This window comes from Chelonoidis abingdonii, chromosome 4, assembly GCF_003597395.2.
Source record: "Chelonoidis abingdonii isolate Lonesome George chromosome 4, CheloAbing_2.0, whole genome shotgun sequence".
Classification (NCBI taxonomy): Eukaryota; Metazoa; Chordata; order Testudines; family Testudinidae; genus Chelonoidis; species Chelonoidis abingdonii.
The window spans coordinates 129131217-129143820 of NC_133772.1; the positions used below are offsets into that span (position 1 = coordinate 129131217).

At 38.2% G+C, this 12604-nt stretch overlaps 1 protein-coding gene across 4 annotated transcripts in view; it reads right to left on the reverse strand.

Annotated features, from left to right (window-relative positions):
• Positions 1 to 365: 365 nt before the first annotated feature.
• Positions 366 to 12604, reverse strand: part of SETD3 (SET domain containing 3, actin N3(tau)-histidine methyltransferase) — a 72490-nt gene continuing 60251 nt past the window's right edge. For all 4 annotated transcript variants that reach the window (XM_032775279.1, XM_032775277.2, XM_032775280.2 and 1 more), the window contains 5 exons: positions 10211 to 10285; positions 7408 to 7574; positions 6288 to 6373; positions 4103 to 4263; positions 366 to 2865 (listed from right to left, as the gene is read on the reverse strand). In XM_032775279.1, coding sequence (XP_032631170.1) covers positions 2419 to 2865; positions 4103 to 4263; positions 6288 to 6373; positions 7408 to 7574; positions 10211 to 10285 — 936 coding nt within the window. In that variant the 3' untranslated portion in view covers positions 366 to 2418. The remainder of the gene's footprint in view (positions 2866 to 4102; positions 4264 to 6287; positions 6374 to 7407; positions 7575 to 10210; positions 10286 to 12604) is intronic.

Genomic DNA, 12604 nt, shown 5'->3' on the forward strand with positions numbered 1-12604 from the left:
TTCAATTTTCAAATGCTTAAGGAAGATTTTAGATTAATATTTTTTTGAGGCATCAGTTACATCTAATGAATAGAAATGTAAACTACAAGATTAGACCATTCTGCAATATTATTGTATCCAACATGTTTTTCCTAGGTAACAAACAGATCAAAAACTGGAAAATGAGACTGCTTAATAGATCAACATTTACCATGCTTCTCAGCATGATCACTCTTGATTTGACTAGTGCCCTCTGTGGAGTACTGAAATGTTTACCTGTGGTAAGTTTCCCTCTTTCTCTCGCTATTAAGAGAAAAGCCATGTAAATATTACATAAGGTTCGGGTTGTTTTTTTTTTTGTTTGGTGTGATACACTTACTAGCAAAGACATTGTAGAACTATGCTTTATTCAAGAAAACCCACACACTCCTGCCTGTGGTCACCACAGGTTTTGCTAAGCCATAGTTAACAGCAAATATTGGAACAAAATACAGTGCATCAGATTGAACCAAATCATTTAGATTTTGGATTACAGTGAAAATGTTTAGAGAGAGCTAGTTTCAGAATTTCATATCACCGTCTACGATATATGTGCAATAAAATTGGCAGACGCAGGAATGAAAGAGTATCGTTTCTAGTAAAAGCTGAAGAATTGTGACTTTTGTATGACATTTACACTCTCAGGATGACAACGCATGCTGTTCTACCTACAAGCAGCATTTTAGTTACAAAAATATCGGTCCAGCCTCTAGTTACTTAGTGGGGAAACAATATCCCCAGTGTAATGGCAACATGCCATTCTCAGTGAAATATTTAGAAAAAACTATTTAACATTTTTTTTTTTTTTTACATCTCATTGGATTCCAAAGTTGCTATGGCAAAATGAAAGTCACTTCTTGACATGTGTATTGCACCAACGATTAATGCAAAAGCACATTTTTCAAGTTGTAATGTAAAAGAGAAGCAAAAATCTAAAATAAAAGACTGTAAATGTCAAAAGGTATTTTAATGCAACCAATCTTGGATAAACAAGTTGCTACATTCATTAAAGTTTAAGCAGTCACCCAAGCTTGCCCAATCTTTCTATTATTTTGAACTTTTCAAGATAAAACAGTCTAAAAGGGAAAGTCCTTAAAACTGAGCTCAGAATTAAGCTGTTTATTATTCACTCCTCCTAAACTGGGAAATAAAAAGGTTTGACACTATCCTCACTTCAATATTGCACTGAGCTGCAATTGCTTTCAGACAGAATTCACAATGTATATGAGAGGGGTGACCAATACTGCTGGATAGCAGACATAGCTACCACTGGGGAGGTAAACCAACGTGCATCAGACCGCTACACAATTTAAATGGTAAAGTATGTACCAGGGTTGATTTTGGTCTTCCCCAAACCAAAAATACTCCTGCTTACCTTTTCCTTCAGGAAACCAATCAAATGTTTCAGCCAATAGATGGAAGTTTAAATAAGATTAGCTAATATCCTGTCACATTCAGTGTTATATCCAATACTACATAAAAATGAAAAAGTAAAAGACAGGAGTATTACTCAGGTTTTTGTTTTAATAATGCTTTTAGCCAAAAGTGTAGCTTTGAAAATTTCTAGCTAATTGTGAAAATGTGCAGAAGCTGGGAAGCAACCTCACTTTGAACCACACAGTTTAAAGCTGCGGCTTGGCCTATCTGCTTTCAAACTCTCCATTACCTTGCCAACATTTAAATAAGAAGGTACCATTTTAAAATAAAAGTCGACCTTTAAAATTAGGTGGATGATGTACTGTAGTAGCCTAACTTTGATTCAAGGAGAAAGATGAAATGTTTTTATACAGTAAACAAAACACAAAAGTAAACTGAAATCTTTAGAAATCACTGTAAGTGTATATAATTAGGATTCTCATCAACATTTAAAACTACTGAAAATAAGGTTGCCACCTTACCTTTTTTGGACTGGTGTACCTGGTTTTAAACAGGTTTTCCTCCAGTCTCCCAAGTTTCTGATCCTCTTATTCAGTTTTCTGCTGTACTGCTCTCCTACTTTCATGCTGAATACCGAGTCAGTCCTGCCTTCTGCTTTTCTTGGCAGGAGGCAGAGCAAGATTTTAATTTCAGCAGTCAGAGTGACAGAACAACAAAAGCACAGCAGATAGCAGAGCTTAATTCTTTCCCCAGAAGAAAATACATTTGTCCCAGAAAGGTCTGCAAAATCTTGGAAAGGCACCTTTTCCCCCCGTTTCTGCCTGAAAGCAAGATGGCAATCTTAATTGAAAAGGTATGATAAAATTTTTAAATAACTTAAAAAATCATTTTTATATAAAGCAGCAAAAACATTTTCTTCTGCAGAAAGAGAAATGTTAACAAAGAAACACACCAATGTAAATGCACTGTTCATAAACTTCTGCTAATTTTAATTTCACAATGAAGTCAAACTTTATTTTATGACTATTCTTTAACCTCATCAGTACTGTCTGAAGAAGATTCTTTGGCATCTTCAGTGTATTTGTTGCTTTCCTCTTGATTTAGATTTTCATTTTCTGATTTGGTCCCATTAAGTAGAGTTTTTTCACCATTTACAAACCCATTCTCTGTGACTTCTGCATCAATAGCTTCATCAATCTTTAAGTCCCCTTGTTCCTCTGCTTCTTCCTCTAGGTTTCTCAAGACAATTGGGAGCCTAGAGTCTGCCACAGTGTTCTCTAGCAAGGCAATATTGCTTTCTTCATATTTAGGAAGTAGGGCTCCTTCTGCCATTTGTCTACTATAGTACTCTCTGTTAGCAGCTGCACTCTTCACCGCTTTCTCCAAAATCTCTTTTTCACCTAAACGCAATTTGATAGCCATTGTCGCATGGAAGGTAAGGTCATGGGTCTCCAAAAAGGATTTATCATCCTGGAGGAAAAAGAAGGAAGATTATTAATAAAATCCATCCAACATGTGTCATGCAATAACAAAGGCTCCAGATCTTATAAGCTGATCCACATAGGCAGATTTTTATGCATGTATGGAGCCCTACTGAAGTCCATGGGAATCCATAAAGGAGCACAGGTCCCCCAAAATGGATCAGCTTTCAGAATCAAGTCAGTAAGTTTTAAGGATAGCTGTAGTGAAAGCAAATAAAAAAGTGACACACTTTCTAGATGTGTTAGTCTAGTACAGGGGTGGGCAAACTTTTTGGCTCAAGGGCCATATCTGGGTGAGGAAGTTGCATGCAGGGACAAAAACGTAGGGCTGAAGCAGGGGGTAGGAGTGCAGGAGGGGGCTCAGGGCAAGGGGTTGGGGTGCAGAAGGGGTGCAGCAAGGGGTTAAGGGCTCAAGGCAGGGGTTTGGGGTGTGGGGTGCAAGAGGGGGCTGGGGTGCAGGTTCTGGCCCGGTGCCACTAACCTCAAGCAGCTCTGGGATGGCAGCAGCACATAGTGGGGCTAAGGTAGGCTTCCTGCCAGTCCTGGCGCCGCATTACTCCCAGAAGTGGCCAGCGTGTCAGGCAGTGGCTCCTGGGGGTGGGGTGGGGTGGGGCAGGTGGCTCCACCGCATGCTGTCCTCACCTGTGGGTACCACCCCTGAAGGTTCCATTGGCTGCAGTTCCCCGTTCCTAGCCAATGAGAGCTACAGGGGGCAATGCCTGTAGGCGAGGCCAGCTCACGGAGCCCTCTGCCCCCCCACTTGCCCAATGGCTGCAGGGACATAGTGCCAGCCGCTTCCAGGAGCCTGCCTTCGCTCCGCTGAGCCACGGGGCTGGCAATCCCGCGGGCCGGACTGAAAGTCCTGATGGGCCAGATCCAGCCCATGGGCCGTAATTTGCCCTCCCCTGGTCTAGTAAATAATTTAGAAAATATAAAAACACACACTAAGTTAAAACTGATTCCACATTTTACTAGTGGAAAAACAAGGAGCAACAATTTACAGAATCATTAAAACAAATTAAAACAGATTGCCAAAATCTTATGTACTTTTTCTTCTTTGGCTATTCCAAATAAACTGTAATTTAAAAAACAAGTGAAAAATTAATGGTCACATAACGAAGATAAACAAAATAAGATGGGGGAGGAGGAATGAAGTTGTTTTTTTCTAGGATCCCCATGCAAAAACCTCAAGATTGCACAGAATTACCGATTCTTGGTAGCTTTACCTCCACAGTAGTTTTGTAGGTTTTCAAAAGAAGGGATGCTCTGGCTTCAAGGAATGTCCAAAGTTTAACCTCATTGTCCCAGCTAACTGGAAACTCAGAGTTGCCCAGAGTGAAGATTTTGTCAATTGCATGCTCTCCTATTAAGTGTTCTTTCAGCTCTTCTGCAATAATTATGAAAAACAATATGTTAAAAAACAATCTTACCATTCGCTACGGTAGTTGACAAAACTTAGAAAGCTTCGTTTTCAATAACATGGATTTCATATTGCTTGAGAAAAAAAATCTTCTCCCCGTAAAAGGAATGATCCAACAACCTGGATATTTCTAGTACTCCCCTCAGGTAGCATCTGGAAATCTTGAGGTTAGCAGAAAAAGGAACCTTCAGCTCCATTCTTAAATAACGCTGTAAACCTTTTGGCTTAAAATACACATCATAACTCTTACTTTGTATGCCAATTACAGATACAGTGTCATATATAATCCTTGATGTTGATAAACAGAACAAGGGGGTGATATTTTAGAGTTGAGTGTACTTATATAATATCTCCCTGAAATGTTTATTTTATTGGATAAATAGCAATAGAGTTCTTTTTCTACTGTTAAAGGCTATTTCTTTCAGTAAAAAAAAAAAAATATATATTGAATACTGTTGGTCAAAATACATCCATCAAATGTGCCTCAGGGAAAATGTCAAGTGGTTTGTGACAGCATTACACAAATTTCATTAATCTTAACTGTTTAATTACCAAACTCTCTCCTGCAAAGCAGTATATCACAAACTTCCAATTAAACATTACAAAAGTTGGTATTAGCATTTTATACAATAGACTTCAGTGACGTATGTAAGTTTCATTTGTTGATAGAGTTATTAAGGCAAGAGACTTCTCACCAACGGATCAATGATTCATGTCATACTGCTCCTCAATGAACAGTTGAAATACAGACAATAATTGCAGTTTTCATGCTGAGTGTCTAGGACACATACCTCAATTGCACACCAGTACATTTCATGATAATGTAGCAAATGCACTTCAGGTATATTTCCTAGAAGAGAAAATTCACCAATCCCTTCCACATCCCTCAAGAATTATGCTTATTATGTAATCATTATATCATATCATCTCTTTGAAATCAAAAGAAGTTCAGTCCCAAAATCCACACTAGTTTAGCATTCTAAATGAAGCACAAACCTATATACCAATAGTATCCCACAAACTTTTAGCATATGAAGCAACAGCTTTTGATCAATTAGAATGTACACACACGAATCATTACTCTGCTATCTTTTCCCATAAAGCTGCTGTGAAAGAAATAGTTTTTACCTATAACCTCCAAAAACAGATTTTTGGATTATTTTCATAAATGCAAATACAACAGCATATGCAAGATTAGGTACATAATTGTGCCTAATTAGCAAACAGTTGTGATTGTATCCACCAATGAAGTTATTATATGCACAAATTAGGTGCTCAGTTAATAAGGGTGCATACATTTTCCCTGGTGCAACTGCACACATGCATATTTGAAAGTTAGGCTCTGATAGTTTACTTTACAAGACAAGCTGATTATGAGTAACCAAAAACGTTGATTTAAATGTGCAAACTGCCAACTTTGAGGTGTGTCTTGGATTTCTGCTATAGCGCAGTATTTTCCAGTTCCTTTCCCAGAAGAATCTAGTGGTAAAAGCTGACTGAAATGCTGTCACTATAAGCGTACAGCAAACTTTTGGACTCATATGACCTTGCACCGTGGGCCATTTTTTAGCCTCTGAATAAATAAGACTGGAGAGCAAAAGTAATCTATTGTAAATCACAAGTTGGAAAAAAGGCAGTGATGATGTACTATATGGTATCCTTCAAAATTGGAACATTCGCCACACCTGCTGCTTGGTGGAGAAAGTCTCAAAAAATTCTCAAGATGTCAGCACACTCCTAATACCACATGACCCAAGAACGTAGACTGATGCAATTTTACATACTTTTCGAAAACTCAGTGTCCTCTAATGATCTATTAATTTAAGAACGATGCAGAAGAGGACCATGTTCTGTTCTGTGTTCTCAATCCCTTTTCAATTTTCCCCTTAAAACATTCATTTTAAAGTTTTTAAGTTTTGTTTCATATGAACATCTCTTATCTTCCCACTTAAAAAAACCTCCATCAATAGGAATATTTGTGAATGTTTTACCTTCACTCATACAAAACACTCGAAGGAAAGCCAGAAGCTGAGCAGAGATTGGAGGCTCAGTGGCGTGCAAGGCAAAAACACTGGAGCTGACAAAAAAAAGTGAATGCAAATTAGACTGCGGTAGCTTCCACATGAAACCTTTAATGTATGCTCGGATGCCACATTATTAAATTCTGAACAAATATGAGGTCACACCAATTTCTGAGTCTGAACTGAAGAAACTTCTTTTTCTGGGACAGGTTGGAGAACAATCACTTCTCCAATCGACAGGCAATTTTACACTTAAAATGACTTTTTATATGATTTTAATAATAAATTCATGCTTGATTTGAGTAGCCAGATGAGTAATATATATAAGAATAATCTCACCTTAAGTGCTGATTTCAAAATGCTAACAGCAGTATTATGACTAATGACTGATATTGAACCAATCAATTATTGACATACACCTCTACCTCGATATAATGCTGTCCATGGGAGCCAAAAAAATCTTACCGCGTAATAGGTGAAACCATGTTATATTGAACTTGTTTTGATCCACCGGAGTGTGCAGCCCAGCCCCCCTGGAGCACTGTTTTACCACATTATATCCAAATTCATGTTATATAAGGTGGTGTTATATCGAGGTAGTGGTGTATTCAAAAACAGAAAGGCCCAGATAATAGTTTCCATTAGGATGGTTCCTTTCCCCTTGAAAAAAAACAATGTTTCATGATTGCTGCCCACCATACTACAGTCTGAACTAACAGCAATTTCTTCTAAGGAAAAATAGTTGAAACCACTATAGATAACAAATTGCACACTGCAGGACATTTTGAGAAGGGATCGGGAAGAAATGAAAGCCACATATTGGTTCACCTTTAACTCTTTCACAATTTTTACCCAACCACTTAAAGAAAATTTAATTCCTCCTTGCATACACTCCAAACTAGATTATTTAGATCTGAGTAGTGCACTAAACTTCATTATCACAATGTATTTCATTTGCTATGTAAACAGTCAAGATATTAGGCCTAAGCAAACTATTGCAGAGCAATTTTAATAATGCACTACTGGACTGTATAAATTTGAAATATTTTGAGCATGAAAGAAAAAATTCAGTTCATTCTGTTTTACTTACGTTGGAATGCCGGCACGAGCTAAGACTTCTGCCTTCATAGCATACAGCCTGTCACTTTTACTCACTCCAAGCTTTATTTTCACTCTGTCATGTGAATTATTATCAAAGAAAAAACCACTGTGGATCACAAATTCAGCATTCGACCGAGTGCCATAAAAAATGTAAATCTAGAAGGATGAAAAGAGAAGTGAAGGGGAGGGAGAGAGGGAAGCTTAAGATTAACTCACAAAACTGACATAAGTGGAAAATTATTTACTGAAAAAAGTTATATTGTCATGAAATACAATACTTATGTGGTTATATGACTAAAATGCATGTTTATTTTCATTTAATGATTCAAAATGCCATACAGTGTTTCCATAAGACTTCAAGGATGTTGTGAAATGTGTTCAAAATTTCCATATATTGAGATGGGCCTGTTATTTTATACCCTGCATGCTATGGGAGATAGCTGCTATGGTGTTTAGGATATTTAATATCATACAAAGACATCTTATAGGTATTCAGCTGATGCTTTCTATATTATCCCCATTTCCCCAAACTTTTTCTAAGTCAAATTTGTACTTCAAGACTATTTATTCACTATTGTCCTTTCACTTACAAAAAATATATTCCATATTTATATATAGTAATGTTTTTTGTTCTAGGTGCCATACAAATGTAGATATGTTTCCTCTTACAGGAATCATCAATCTAAAATGCTAGATGGAACAGCATACACTGCAACAAGTGTTTTAAAAGAACTGAGAATTTAAAGAAAAAAAATCACTACAAGTTTATGCTGCAGTTTTTCAGCTAGCATTTGGCTGCATAAAGATATTGGTACAGCAAGCCCACAGCAATGGCTATTGCATTCTGAGCCACAAGAACCTTTTTTTTTATAATGGAATTGTCAACAGAAATAAGATATTTATCATCTTCTACACAGATCCAATACAATCATTGCCTTTAGAAATAAAAACATCTTTTTAAAAAGAAGTATATTTATCTATCTATCTATGGAACCCTGCTAATCAATATATTCTTAAATAAGCTTGCATTATAAAGACAACGATTCTATAAATGATAGTTCTATGATATATGTAGATATAAGACACAGACCTAGGCAAGCCTTGGATACGATTAATACATTCATAGATTTTAAAGCCAGAAGTGATCATCTAATCTGACCTCTTGCATAACACAGGCCATAGGATTTCCCTGTACTAATTCCTACTTGAAATCCAACTACAGCATATTTTTTAGAAAAAGATGAAGGATAAGAAAAAAGGGACATATCTGCTAAACATTCATTTGAGTACAAAGGTTGTAATCCAAGGAGAAAACAGAACTAAAGAGGAGTTCAAATCCTGCACGCACAGATGAGTGCAAGGAACCTGCCTGGGAACCAAAAGTATCCCCAACAAACTAAGTATCTGAACACAGGATCCAAGCCCCTGCCAGTCAAGGTAACTCCATGCACAAACTGTTTGTATACACCTCTACCTTGACATAATGCTGCCCTCAGAAGCCAAAATATCTTACCGCACTATAGGTGAAACTGTGTTATATCGAACTTGCTTTGATCCACCGGAGCATGCAGCCCCACCCCCCCGGAGAACTGCTTTACCATGTTATATCCAAAGTTGTGGTATATCGAGTTGTGTTATATTGGGGTAGAGGTGTACTATCTCAATCAGCTCAATTTAGAAGACAGATGCTTCTCCTCTTTAGAGAAATACTACTTTAACAATTTAATACATATTTCTTAATAGACTGGATGTGAAAGATGTGAGGTCAGCATCTTTCCACTCATATCTTCAGAATGCACTGTGGGACTTGATGCATGTCTTGTCTATATTACACTGGACTGGTGCTGAACACTGCTTAGTTTGTCCTTGGATCGGTGAACAACTAGCATCCAAGGCTACATTTGCAGCTAAACTGTGCTCAACGCCACTCCGTCACTGCCTGTTTTCAGCAACAGGTACTTTTCCTGATGTAGGCAAAGCTTTAGAGTCTTGCTCTTTCTACTTTAATGGTTGGACTGATTAGTCTTAATCCAGGATGATTAGTTAGAATGAGAAAGGAGCTTGAAAGTAAAGTTTTGGGGTACACACAGCACAGGCCAAATATCTCCTGTACCAATGGTCTTTGTCTATTGGGTTGTTGATAACAGCTCCTCTTCTTACCTGTTGACTGGACAAGTACTAGACTGTCACAAACTAGTCAAATAAAAACTATGCAAGACATTTCAGACAGAAAAAAGCACTGAACAAAACCAAGAGGGAGAGTTCCACCACCTGCTATTGCTGATAAAAACTGAGGCATTGAAGCAGTTTTGGGTATGGACCTTTAACAACCACATCTAAGATTTCTAGATCAGTGGCCTGCACAATGTACACTCCCCAGTGATTAAATACATGAAATGGTTATTACTCAGGAGGAAGCTTGCAACTCCTACAGTGGAGATTTGCAAAGAGGATTGTGTGACAGAGAATGTATTGTGTTCATTATTTTGACAACTGTAGTTTAATTTATTTAGCTTTATTAATACTTTAAAAGTATTATCCAACTACGATGAAAACCTTGGTTATACACTCTGCTATTAAATCTTCACAGAGAAATACTGAGCACTCCTTTTTGTGCAGATTATATTTGCAGATTAGCAAGGCTTTTCTGCAGCTAATAGTTATCAAGTAGACAAGCAGATGTTTGTGTGAAATCTTCACCCTTTTCATCAAGATAGTCAGTTGCATGAACAATACATTTCTGCATAAAACGTCACCAAATAGCCATGGCATAGATAACTGTCTCACATTACCTGTTCTCCAGCCTTAAAATCCTGAAGTGCTACACACTCACAACGGTCATCTTCTAAATTGTAGCCAGTTGTGATCTACCCAAGGGAAAAAAAGTAATGAGTCTTTAACATATTACATTTCTTTCCTCCCTATTTTCATAAAGCTGCCTTTTATTGGAGATGGATATTACCTAAAGTAATTGCACATCCTGCTTTTCCTTCACCTGATGCAACATGGTTGGTACTAAATGTTTTATGAATCTTAAGCAATCATTTCTTAGTTAGGAACATTAAAAATCTCTGCACTAGAGAACATCAAGGAAGGAAATTACTAACCTGAAGTAAATGGAAAGCTCTGAGGGAAGTACCCTCCACAGACCAACAGTTGCTGGTCCCTAGCTAAATCCAGTAGCTTAACTTTTATAATAAGTTTTAAGTCACTCCTGTGAGGCACACTGGAGCGCTGCACTGAGTGTGCTACATTCTATGTCAGACCCTTCAACTATCAATGCATTTTCGATCTCTCTCAAAGAAAGAGGAATGGATAACTGAGAATCTTTTAAGGGATATCATCTTCAGAGAACTCCAATTTACTTGCAAATAATTCCTTTATCTAAAGTTAAGCAATTATTCTCAAATACTGAAGAGATTTTTCTGTGGGAGCAGACAGGTGGGGGTGGGGAGATTCTTTACCATACCTTGAATATGTTTCTTTTAAAAATCATGAAAATAAAAATGCTTATATTAATAAGTAAAGCCATCCTAAATGTATTTTTTTTAAAACGTTAAATCTAGTATGTTCTTGACTAACAACATTCAACATGGACTCTGTCATAAAGGATTCAGAGACCATGCTAGACATAAGGAAATTGTGCAATCAGGAAACAACTTTTGTGACAAGTATTCTGAATTTAGTGTTTACACAACTACATTGTAGTAAAAATAGATTGTGAACCTGTGGGACAAACTGCAAAAAGCCACAGATTTTTTCTCTAGATCTTGTGGCTTCATTAGAACTTTGTTTTCATTTATAGAAATTATGTTTGAACACAGGTACTATACTGTGACTGCCATCTTGGATTTGCTTTGTCTGAGGAGAGAGCCCCTTAGGCTACTTTGAAAGGTTGGCTAGCAGTTTACATATTAATAATTTCTTCTTGCATATTCAATCATGCATTTGTAAGCCAAAACAATGCTTTCATAGTGACCACAGGGAACTCTTCTCAGACACTGCAAATCCAAAATGGCAGCCATAAGCAGAGCCCTGTGGGACACGCATAATGGCACTGTACATAGATGCCACAGCTCAAAAATGTATTACATGAATGTGTGAAACTTTTGCAAGTCCTTTATACACTTTCTTTGTAGCCTAGATCATCCAGTTTGATTTGATGCATAACACAGGCCACAGTCATCTAAGTTCCTTTTAAGGTGCACGGCCGTGCAGCAGCCTATTAAGTGCTACACAGGCATTCAGGGCAGCGGTGGGAGAGATGACTCTCCCCCAACCCCGGATCTACCGTGCCCTCTGGCCCCAGCCCAGCCCTGGACCTGCCGCGTCCAGGGGGAGAGGAGCCCCTCCCTCTGGCCCCAGCCCAGCCCTGGCCTGGGCCTGCCGTGTCCAGGGGGAGAGGTGCCCAGCCCTGGACCTGCCGCATCCGGGGGGGAGGAGCCCCTCCCTCTGGCCCCAGCCCAGTCCTGGCCTGGGCCTGCTGTGTCTGGGGAGACAGGCACCCTTCCCCTGGTCCCAAGCCTGGATCTGCTGCAGCTGAGGGGAGAGTGACAGAAGGAAATCCTTGATGCTACCTGAAAAGCTTCATATGTCTTGAACAGTTTCCTTAGCTGCTTCATAAATTCAAAGAAACCATTTTCAAATTTTAAAAAACAAACAAAACAAAACAAAAAACCCCTTAAAATCTTCTAAAATGATTTCAGAGAGAATTTGAAGCATCTATGGATTGCTAGATCTAGGCAGAAGGATTCTGTATGTCTTAGAGAGTGCTGCAAATTTGCTGAGTGTGTGTTTCACTAGACTGCCAAACTTTAAAAAAATAATACCACTTCTAATGGGCTTCTCTGCAAAGTCCATTACAGTGCTAGACTCATGATTTACGAAGTTAACTAAGACAAGGGAAACAGTAAGAAAATGAGCACTGGAGTTGCTTCCTTTTCCAGAAGATGGATAACAAGTTGTCTCCCCCTTTAGGTACACTGCTGGAGCAGGCCAGTTCATGAATATCAAGTTGTGTAGGGGGAAGTAGTAGTTTGTTTGGCCAGTGATTTGATAAGGATGGCCCCAGCCCAGTAGGCATAATTTAGTTTATTTATTCAAAGCTCAAGTAGCAAGTAATCAACCTTTGACTGTCAAAATACAATCCCACTGAAGAACAACAATGAGAAATGCATGAAGACAAA